The 10752-nt window shown below is 63.2% G+C and overlaps 2 protein-coding genes across 2 annotated transcripts; one reads left to right on the top strand and one right to left on the bottom strand.

The window, feature by feature from the left end:
• Nucleotides 1–158: 158 nt before the first annotated feature.
• On the bottom strand, nt 159–2926 carry FSCN2 (fascin actin-bundling protein 2, retinal). The gene is made up of 5 exons (XM_010721496.4): nt 2104–2926; nt 925–1081; nt 723–844; nt 473–640; nt 159–393 (listed from the first exon to the last, which is right to left on the bottom strand). The coding sequence occupies exons 1-5, from the start codon at nt 2924–2926 to the stop codon at nt 188–190; spliced, it is 1476 nt and encodes a 491-aa protein (XP_010719798.2). The 3' UTR covers nt 159–187.
• Nucleotides 2927–6398: 3472 nt separating this feature from the next.
• Nucleotides 6399–9318, top strand: ACTG1 (actin gamma 1). Its single transcript, XM_085239799.1, has 6 exons — nt 6399–6480; nt 6843–6976; nt 7084–7323; nt 7623–8061; nt 8163–8344; nt 8429–9318. Exons 2-6 carry the CDS (start codon nt 6854–6856, stop codon nt 8570–8572), a joined length of 1128 nt encoding a protein of 375 aa, XP_085095925.1. The 5' UTR covers nt 6399–6480; nt 6843–6853; the 3' UTR covers nt 8573–9318.
• Nucleotides 9319–10752: the final 1434 nt, after the last annotated feature.

Below are 10752 nucleotides of genomic sequence, written 5' to 3'. Positions count from 1 at the left end.
GCTCTCCGTTCGGGGTTATGGGGCCACGGGGTGGGGATGAAGGCAAGATCCTGACCCACCGTGCCTTGGCCGCGAAGAAAAAGGCCGCGCCTTGCTGCAATCCAGACGCACTTTAATGACATGAGTTGGGGACGGTCGGGGACGCGGCTGCTGCCGTCGGTGCCACCGGCTCCCCCCGCCCCCGGGCTCAGTACTCCCAGAGCGTGGCCCGCAGCACCGACTCGCTGTCGGCCCGCAGGGTGCCGGCCGGGTCCCCGCGCAGGTACCGCCCATTCTTCCCTTTGATGGCGACGCGCCCGCGCTCCCGAAACTCGAAGAAGAAATCCTCGGACAGGTCCCCGTCGCTGCAGACCGCCCCGCTGCTCGCCACGTACCAGAACTTTCCCCCCTGACCTGCGGAGAGCGCGGGGCCGTCGGTGGGGCCGTCAGCGGGGCCGTGGGCAGCCCCGCATCCCCCCACACCGCCACGCACCTCGGATCTGGTAGGCGCCGTCGCTGAAGCCCACGTGGAAGACGTCGTAGACGGAGCGGTTGGAGTCGAGCAGGTTGGAGCCGCGGTGGTAGCAGACGAAGCCGTGCTCGCCCCGCAGCACCAGCATGGGCCGGTTGATCAGCTTCAGGGTGAACTCCTCGTCCTCCCCTGCAACGGGGACGGGGCTGAGCGGGGCTGGGAGGGCACCGTTCCCACCAACCCCCACCTCCAGCCCCAGTTCCGCACTCACCCACCGCGTCGCTGACGGCCGCCAGCTGCCCGTTCCTCTTGGTGCACACGTAGCGGCCGTTGCTGGCACGCAGGGCCACGCGCCGCCCGCGCCACTCGATGTCAAACATGGTGTTGGCAGCACTGGGTGACAGCACAGCGGTGTCACCGGGCTGCCCGCACCCCCAGCCCACCCCCCCCCCCCCCGGCCCTGCTGCACTCACACTTCGGTAGCCACGGCCTGGATGCCCCCGTGGGCCACCAGGGTCCAGTAGCTGCCAGCATTGGTGTGCAGGCTGCACTTCTTGGTGTCACGGTCGATCTGCAGCTGGAAGGTCTCGTGGTTCAGCTCCTCATCTTGGTTGGCCGACACGTTGACGCCTGCGGGTGGGAAGGGGCATCAGCACACGTGTGGGGTGTGTTGTGTCGTTGTCCCCCTCGGCCCCTCCCAGGGTAAATCCCTCCGGGAACAATCGGGCTAATTGGGCCCTTAATCTGATTGTGGTGTGCCCATCTGAGCAGCGCAGCCGTGCACAGACCCCTATTTATATCCCACACGGCCCTAAGGAGCTTGGCACAAACGTTCCCAGTGCCATGGGGACAGCAGGGCAGCTGGGGCCATGGCACGGCCCTGTGTGCCAGCTCTGGTTGTGAGCACGGTGTGTGCAAACATGCATGCTGCCAGCACCTGGCATGCACTCCATTCATACACCAAACTCAGCCTTGCAGAGAGGCATGCAGGTGAATGCACAGTGCTGCAAAGAGCCTTGCTTGCACACAGGTACAGCCTGCACAGCTGTGCACCTGCAAACACACACACACACACACAAGTTGCATGGAGCCGTGTGCCTGAACTCATGCTCACAGCGTTGCACATGCGTGACCTGCACAGAAACATGCATGCACTGCAGTGCACCACACAGAGCCTTGCACACGCACATATATGCACATAGCACTTGGAGTGCTGCACAGATCCACTGCCAGTCCCAAATGGGCTCCCAGGGCAGCCTCCGAGCAACCCACACTACAGCTGGCAGCAGGGCTGTGGTCACACACTGACCCCAGACAGGGGCTGTTTTTATAGGGTCTCCTCCCGGAGTGGTGTCCTGGCCATGCTCTCATGGTGAGCCCACACCTGGAGCTGACCAACCTCAAGGACCCCCAGGCCCTGTACCCCCAGCAGGGGCTGTTTTCATAGGTTCTCCTCTCCATGCAGAGCGCTCTCACGGAGACCTCCGGGGCTGGGGCTGCTTTGGGCTGAGCGATCCCCAGGGTCCATGAGGTGCCCGTCCCAAAGCTGGGGCTGCTTTCGTAGGGTCTCCTCTTGGTGCTCTCGCCGAGAGCCCACACTTTGGGCTGACCACCCCCCACGTTCACACCGTGCCCCACCGCTCAGCCCTTACCCTGCCGGATGGAGACGAATCTGCCGTTGGCCGCCGTGAAAACCACCTGGGGGTGACTTTCCTCCAGATCGAAGAGTTCGTCCTTGCCCGGCTTGGAGCTGCGCCCGGATTTGAGCGTTCCGGTGGGCCCGGTGGGCGCCAGGTACTTCCCATCGCAGTCCTTGAAGGCCAGCTTACCCGCCTTGAACTCCAGCGTGTAGCCGGTGCGGGCGCCGGGCTCGGGCACCAAGATCCCATCGCAGCGCAGGTAGCGCTCGTCGGCCGTGCGCAGGCTGTACTTCTTGTCCTGGAAGCAGAGCGTGATGAGCGCGTCCACCCCCCAGGGCAGGTTGCTGTCGGTGGCGATCTCGTCCTCGTGGGTGCTCAGGTGCGCGTAGCGGCGGCGGCTGACGCTCAGCAGGTTGGCCTGCGGGTGCATGGCCAGGTGCACGGTCCACAGCTCGCCCTCGGTGATGCTGGGAGCGAAGCAGGACAGCCGGTCCTCGCGGCCGCCGAAGAACCGCCGGTGCGGCGCCGACTGCAGCGCCCAGCGCCCGTCCGACTGCGTGATGATGCTGAAGCGCTCATCGCGGCCCGGCTGCTCGGCCTCGCAGCGCACCTGCCCGTCCTTGTCGGCCCCCAGGTAGCGGCCCAGGTGGCTCTTGAGGAAGACGACGGAGCTGTCGGCCTCGTCCTGCTCCAGCGTCCATATCTGCTTGCGCTTCAGGCTGGGCGCCGAGGCGTTCACCTTGTAGCCGAAGCTCTCCGCCGTCAGGTAGCGGCTCTCGCAGTTGATCAGCCCGAACTGGATCTTCAGGACCTGGTGGATCCCATTCGTTGGCATCTTCCGCCTCTGCCGGGGGGGGGCGGCCCCAGGGGGCTGCGAGGACGTCTGCGCTGCCGGGCGCCGCTGCCGCAATGGCCCCGCGGCACAGCTCGGCACGGCACAGCACGGCGTGGCGGGGGGGGGACGCCCAATTAGGGGCAGGTGGGATTACGGAGCCCGGCCAGATTGCCGCTGGGTAACCTACTGCCCCGCGCCCTACAGCCCTACAGCGGCTCGACGCCCGGCACCGGGCAGCCCCGTGTGTGCACAGCTCCGGATCTCGGCGTCCCACCGCGGAGCCGTGGGTGGAAAACTTGGGTGGGAACCCGATCTGGGCGCACGGATCCGTTCCCTGCAGGCTAAGGTTACCGGCCTCTCTGATTCAGCAGCGGGTCACCTCCCGGCGCGCCGCCTCCCGGCCAGCCCCTAAGCGCCTTACAATTAGCCAGGCATTTTGATTAGTTTAAACCCTTTATCCTGCTTTGGGGCCCTTGGCCTCCATCTGTCCTACGGCCCCAAATCCCCCCCCATGGCTGCGGCTCGGGGTCACGCAGCCCTGTGTCTGTGGTGGGACAGAGCTGAGCGTTGGGCGTCGTTATCATCGTGCCGTGTGTTGGGCCCTGGGGACCTCCAGGGCCCTGTTGGGTGTCACGCGTTGGGCAGTGTGGGATGGGAACCTTCATTGCTGTGTTTTGGGCATTGCAGTACCATGTGTTGGGCACTGTGGAATTAGGTCCTCCAGTGCCGTGTGTTGGGCATCACAATATGGGGACCTCCAGTGCCGTGTGTTGAGCATCATAAGTGCCATGTGTTGGGCATCACGATATGGGGACTTCCAGCGCCATGTGTTGAGCATCACAGTGCCATGTTTTGGGTACTGCAGCATGGGGACCTCCAGCGCCATGTGTTGGGCATTGTGGTGCCATGTGTTGGGTGTCACAGTGCCATGTGTTGGCATGATGGATGGCATCCTATAGTGCCATGTATCCCCCAGCACAAAGATGCTGCTGGGGACACTTGGGCTGAGCTCACCCCAATCCCATGGTTTTGGGTGCTGCCCGATGGGGGCACAGAGGGCCCTGGGGATGGGTGGTGTCCCATAAGCGGTCACACCCGGTCCCCAGCGCCTGGCTCTGTGCTCTCACTGCCTCCTTCCCCCCCCAGCTCCAGTGTCAGCGTGGCAGCAGCGAGTTATTGTTCCCGAAAATAGGTCCCGGGGATTGTTTGCCTCATGACTTTTTCATGGCTCTCCCTTTACCGTGCCTGGGAGGGGAAGGGGGGGGCACGGCGGCCCCCAGCGCTGCGTTACACGAGCTGCATGGCGCGCTGAAACTGACCCCCTCCGAAATGGATACGGCTTGGCTTTCTGGCTGGGGGGGTGGCTAAGTGGGTCAGGGTCCTGCAGAGGGGCTGAGGGGCAGTGGGGGGGCATCCTATGGTGCTGCTGGAGGTGTGTGGTGTGAGATCTGAGAGCTGCATTGACACGCACAGATGCCACCCCCCCTCCCCAAATATTGGGGTGGTGTTGGCATTGGGGTGTCCTGCTCCACCCTGTTGTTCCCCCTGCCGTGTTGGGGTGTGACGGGAGGGAGAGGGTCCAGGGATGGGTGTCGGGGATGGGTGTGTGTGTGTGGGGGGGGGGGGGGGGACATTGCGCAACGCCCCGCCGTCCCCGTGACAACGGCGGGGGGGATGGGGTGGGCTGTCACCGTCACCACGACGACAGAGCTGTGCGCACGGGGTGGGGGGGGGCACCGCATCAGCACCGCGGGGACCTTCACCCGAAGGAAGGGGGGGGGGAGGAGGAGGAGGAAGGAGACCGACGTGCACCGTGCGCTTCCTCCTCCTCCTCCTCTTCCTCCTCCCGCTCCCCCCTCCCCGGGCGAAAGTCCCCGCGGGGGCGGTTTCGGTGCCGGGCGCGGCCGTGCCACCATCCCGATGTGCCCTAATATAGCCGTGCCGCGGTACCTGCGGCCCCGCCCGCCCCGAGGACATCACCCCACGGGTGGGACACTGCCCTACGTGGGGACGCGGCACCCCCAGCCCCTCCCGCTGTCCCCCGGCACCGCTCGGCGCTCCTTCCCCATCCTCCGCCCCAATGGCACCGCTGTGGCCCACGGGTGGTGCCGGAGCCGTGTGGGGCCGAACGGTGCACGGAATCACTGGGAGATGCAATGGGGAGCATGGACAGTGCATGGAAAGTGCCACTGTGTCTGCATGGAACGGGCCCCCGACATGGCTGTGGGGCTCCGGTGTGGGCTATTGGGCTCCAGTGTGGGCTGTTGGGCTCCAGTATGCTCTAGAGGGCTCCAATATGATCTACAGGGCTTCAGAATAATCTGCTGGGCTCCAGTGTGGACTGTGAGGCAGCATCATGGCCCATAGGGCTCTGACATGACCGCCCTATATCAAACCATGGGCACTGGCATGGTCTGTGGGGTACCAATGCAATCCATTGGGTTCCAACGTGGTTCCTAGGGCTCCAACATGGACAGTGAGGCACCAGTACAGTCCATGGGCACTGGCATGGCTCATGGGGCACCAGTATGGACCATGGAGCATCAATACAGACCACAGCGCACCAGAACGGACCATGGAGCTCCAACAGGGTCCATGATCCATTGAGCTGCGGTGTGGTCTATGAGGCTCCAGCATGGTCCTTTGGGGACCAATATGGTCCTTGGGACATCAGTATGGTCCATGGGACACCAGTATGATCCACGGGGCTCCAACACAGCCTGTTGTTGCTCCATGATGCCCCACACGCCCCAGGCCCCTGCCCACCCCCAGGCCCCTCACTATGGCACAGTATGGCCGCAGCACAGAGGGGTTGGCCCCATGGCAATGATGGGAGATGCTGTGTTTTGGGGCACGAGAACCACGTGCCCTCCAGCAAGGCCTGTCTCACCCGTGTGGGGTGACAGCTGTCCCCTATAGGGGGTGTCATGTGTATGGGATGTCCCCTATACCAGGCACGCCTGTACCAGCATCCCCTACACGGGGTGCCCACCGCACACAGTGTCCCCTATTTGAAACGTCCCCTTTACGAGTGCCCCCGAGACGGGGCGTCCCCTACACGGGCTGTCACCCATAGGTGTGTCACCCATAGAGTCCCCTACACTCAGTGTGCCCTACCTCTAAGTGCCCCCCCCGTGTACCCCCCACTTGATCCCAGCACTGCACCGGAGGCCGCCCCGCACACCTCCGCCTCCCGAACCCGACGGTACCGGGGGGGGCACCGCCGTGGGGCGCTGGGCCGGGCCGGGGTGGCCGCCCCCCGCTTTGCCCCCCACCCCCACCCCATGCTTTGCCCCATGCAGATTCCGGGGCGCTCGGGGCGGGGACGAGCCGGCAAGTCTCCCCACGTGGCCGGGTGCGGGCCAGCCAATGGGAGCGCGTGTTTCTGAAAGATCTCCATATATGGCGATGTTCTCGGCCGGGTGGGCGGGGCTGCCGTCCCCTGGATATAAAAGCGCGGGGCTGGCAGCGGGACGGTCTCACTCCGCCGGCGGCAGCGGACCGCGCGTAGCGTCACCGCTCTCTTCAGCACCGGGCGCAGCCTCCCCGCACAGGTACGGCCCCGCGCCCCCTCCTCGAGGCCGGCAGCGGCTGAGGCGGTGCGCGCGATCCCGCGGGGTGTGCGGGGCAGGAGCGTGGTGGGGGTGGGGGGGCTCAGCGCTGCGCAGCGCCCCGTAGGGCCTCACCCCCAACCCCCCCCCCCCCCCCCCCCCGGTCCCGGCGCGCGGTGGCCGCGCCCGCTCTGAGGGCCGTTGGGGTGGGGCGGGTCGCGCTGTGATTGGCTGCGGCCGCGCGTGACGTCACGGCGCGGGAGATTCGAATGGCGGCAGACGGAGCCATGGGTGGCGGGGGGGGCGGGGGGGGGGGTTCGCATGGCGGGGGGTGACGGTGGGGTGACGGTGCGACCGTCCCGCAGAACACGCCAAGATGGAAGAGGAGATCGCGGCGCTCGTGATCGACAACGGCTCCGGCATGTGCAAGGCGGGATTCGCCGGGGATGACGCGCCCCGCGCCGTGTTCCCGTCCATCGTGGGTCGCCCCCGGCACCAGGTGTGTGTGTGTGTGTGTGTGTGTGTGTGTGTGGGGCGGGGGTGTGTGGGATGGGGAAGGGGGGGTCGGTGGGGCTGTGCGCGTTGTTGACTGCGGGCTGCTTGTAGGGCGTGATGGTGGGCATGGGGCAGAAGGACAGCTATGTGGGTGACGAGGCTCAGAGCAAGAGGGGCATCCTGACCCTGAAGTACCCCATCGAGCACGGCATCGTCACCAACTGGGACGACATGGAGAAGATCTGGCACCACACCTTCTACAACGAGCTGCGTGTGGCACCTGAGGAGCACCCGGTGCTGCTCACTGAGGCTCCGCTCAACCCCAAAGCCAACCGTGAGAAGATGACGCAGGTAGGCTGCTGCCAACTGCACCATCCTCCTCCTCCTTTGTTTATGGCACCTTAACCCTGAGCCATCTCTCTCCCACCATTTTCAGGGTTCTGTTCTCCTGGCATTTCCCCCCTGACGTCTCAGGTTTCTTTCATTTGTGTTTTCTGCCTGCTTTTCTTTGCTTTTCCTTCACATCACAGTTGTTGGGTTTCTTTTTTTTTTTTTTTGCATGCAAGCATGCGTGTGCTAACACGAGTGTGAGTGACCCCACTCAGCTCTCAGTGCTCAGCTCACTTATTTTTTGCCTCCCTTTTCGGCAGATCATGTTTGAGACCTTCAACACCCCTGCCATGTACGTGGCCATCCAGGCCGTGCTGTCCCTGTACGCCTCCGGTCGCACCACAGGCATTGTTATGGACTCTGGGGATGGTGTCACCCACACCGTGCCCATCTATGAGGGCTATGCTCTGCCCCACGCCATCCTGCGTCTGGACCTGGCTGGCCGTGACCTGACCGACTACCTCATGAAGATCCTGACAGAGAGGGGCTACAGCTTCACCACCACGGCTGAGAGGGAAATCGTGCGTGACATCAAAGAGAAGCTGTGCTACGTTGCCCTGGACTTCGAGCAGGAGATGGCCACTGCTGCCTCTTCCTCCTCCCTGGAGAAGAGCTACGAGCTGCCTGATGGGCAGGTCATCACCATCGGCAATGAGCGATTCCGGTGCCCGGAGGCTCTTTTCCAGCCCTCTTTCTTGGGTAGGTTTGGGTTAGAGCTGCACGCAGAGGGAGGTGCGGGGCTGGGTGTGCTGTGTGTGTGTGCAGCCTGTGATTGTGCCACTGCCTTCCCCCCCTGCCAGGCATGGAGTCGTGCGGCATCCACGAGACCACCTTCAACTCCATCATGAAGTGTGACGTCGACATCAGGAAGGACCTGTATGCCAACACGGTGCTGTCAGGTGGTACCACCATGTACCCCGGCATCGCTGACAGGATGCAGAAGGAGATCACAGCCCTGGCACCCAGCACGATGAAGATCAAGGTAAGGAGTGCTGCCTCATCCCCCAGCAGCTCGGGTTGGTTGGGAGGAGGCACAGGGCAGCCCTGACCACCGCTCTCATTGCAGATCATCGCCCCTCCGGAGCGCAAATACTCCGTGTGGATCGGCGGCTCCATCCTGGCCTCCCTGTCCACCTTCCAGCAGATGTGGATCAGCAAGCAGGAATACGACGAGTCCGGCCCATCCATCGTGCACCGTAAATGCTTCTAAACGGACTGCTGGCAGGTGCACAGCATCTGCTGCATGAGTCGTCTCACTAGTATACGTTTGCCCTGGCAAATCTATACACCTCATGCTAGCCTCATAAAACTGGAATAAGCCTTCTTTCAAAAGAAACTTTGCCCTTGGAAAGTCTGTACCTGATATTGTTAGATGTGTCAGCACTGGGTTGTCGAGCTGGCACTTGATTCGATCATTTATTCACCATTTGGTGCACACCTTTAGAGAAATACCCTGCACAGATCTGTTTGGGGGGAGTTGTGCTGCGTGCCCGGATGTGTACAGGGTATTCAGAGTCAGTCAGGCTTCCATCCAGTGCAGAGTATTCCAGATTTGGTGTAGAGGCTGGTAGGAGTTCCATCCACACCCACTTCTGTCGCCGCTGTTCTAAGCAAGGTTGGGAAACATATCTGCATCCGAGCCTTACCAACCAGCCCTCCTCCTCCCCACCCCTCTATAACCACCACGGGGCTGAGGTTCCTCAACGCGGGTTGCTGAAACTTGGCATTGACACCTGTAAATTTATGCATCGTTTTAATTTATGTAAGATTTTTTTTCTTTTTTTTTCTTTTTTGGGTTTTTTTTTTTTGTACGTTGCCTTAAATGTTCTCACGTGACGGTAGGAAACCAAAATTGGGAAAGTCATCCTCCAGGTTGAGAAATTGTTAACGCCCAACGACACATCATTGTGTAAGGAAAATAATAATAAAGGAAAAAAACGCTGCAGTAAACTCCAACCCGGGGCTGTGTGTGTGTGTGTCTGCAGGGGGCTTCGGGGGTGTCGTATGGCTAAAAGGGAGCCCTGTGAGGGGTAGGGTAGCTCACGGGCACGGGGGGGTCCTATGGTTGGATCCTGAGGGGCTGTGGCCGCTGCCAGGTGAATGGAGCCCCTTCTTGCTATGGGGGCACGGCTCAGCTCCCTGCCTGGTGTGGGGGGCTGCTGGGGAATGGAGCTGCCTGGAGGCGGACGCTGCTGCGGTGAGCGCCGGGCTGTGCCCTGCTGTCCGTCTGTCCCTCCGTGCGTACACCTGGCCGTCCATCTGCCGCTCCGTCTGTCCATCCACCTGTCTGTCCATCCTTCCTCCTTCCCCCCCCAGGCTCCGTCCCTCTGTCCTCCCGCCGCCAGGGGGCAGCACCGCTCCGTGCGCCACGAGTTCGCGCGTTCTCAGCTCCAGGCTCATCTGCACCCCCCCGGCTCAGCCCCGCTGCGTTGCTCCCGTCGCCCCCCCACCCACACGGTGCGCCCCAACACCTCCACGTCACCGCACCGCCCGCCCCGCGCCCACGGTCGCCTCTCTGCTGCCGCCGGGAGGGAAAGGGTTAACCGCGCCCGGGTGGTGAGAACAAAAGGGCTCCCCGCCAGCCAATGGGCGAGAGGAGCTGCGGAACGGCGCCCTCTGATTGGCTGCGGCGCGGCCAATGGCGTGCGAGCGGTGCCTGTCTGTCTTTCCCCACGTGGGGTGAGAGAGAAGAGAGCGAGCGCTCAGCTCCCGCCCTGCCCTTGTGCTGGGAGAGCCCTGCGGCTGCTGCTGCATGCGTAATGCACCCTGCTGCATGCGTAATGCACCCTGCTGCACGCATAATGCACCGTGCTGCATGCATAATGCACCGTGCTGCATGCATACTGCACCCCGCTGCACCGTGCTGCATGCATACTGCACCCTGCTGCACCCTGCTGCATGTGTAATGCACCCTGCTGCACCCTGCTGCATGCATACTGCACCCTGCTGCGTGCATATTGCACCCCGCTGCACCCTGCTGCATGTGTAATGCACCCTGCTGCACACTGCTGCATGTGTAATGCACCCTGCTGTGTGCACGCTGCACCCTGCTGCACCCTGCTGCATGCATACTGCACCCTGCTGCATGCACCCTGCACCCTGCTGCATGCATGCTGCACCCTGCTCCAGCTTGCTGCATTCACACTGCACCCTGCTGCATGCACCCTGCACCCTGCAGCACCCTGCTGCATGCACATTGCACACACCCTGCACCCTGCAGCACTTTGCTGCACACCCATTGCACCCCCTGCCGCATGCACCCTGCACCCTGCAGCACCGTGCTGCGCCCCACTGCATGCACTCTGCATCCCCCCTCCACCCCCCCGCCGCACGCACGGTGCACCTTCCCTGCATGCACGTTGCACCGTGCTGCTCGCACCTTGCAGCCCC

Source organism: Meleagris gallopavo, chromosome 20 (genome assembly GCF_905368555.1).
Source record: "Meleagris gallopavo chromosome 20, MGAL_WU_HG_1.1, whole genome shotgun sequence".
NCBI lineage: Eukaryota > Metazoa > Chordata > Aves > Galliformes > Phasianidae > Meleagris > Meleagris gallopavo.
This window is presented reverse-complemented; position numbering and strand designations above follow the sequence as displayed.

Coding starts and splice junctions, on each gene's coding strand:
- ACTG1 (XM_085239799.1), top strand. CDS start 6,854: ATGGAAGAGGAGATCGCGGCGCTCGTGATCGACAACGGCTCCGGCATG. Junction 8,062..8,162: donor TTTCCAGCCCTCTTTCTTGG/GTAGGTTTGGGT, acceptor CCCCCCTGCCAG/GCATGGAGTCGTGCGGCATC. Junction 8,345..8,428: donor CCAGCACGATGAAGATCAAG/GTAAGGAGTGCT, acceptor CTCTCATTGCAG/ATCATCGCCCCTCCGGAGCG.
- FSCN2 (XM_010721496.4), bottom strand. CDS start 2,926: ATGCCAACGAATGGGATCCACCAGGTCCTGAAGATCCAGTTCGGGCTG. Junction 1,082..2,103: donor ATTCGTCTCCATCCGGCAGG/GTAAGGGCTGAG, acceptor TCCCACCCGCAG/GCGTCAACGTGTCGGCCAAC. Junction 394..472: donor CGGCGCCTACCAGATCCGAG/GTGCGTGGCGGT, acceptor CGCTCTCCGCAG/GTCAGGGGGGAAAGTTCTGG.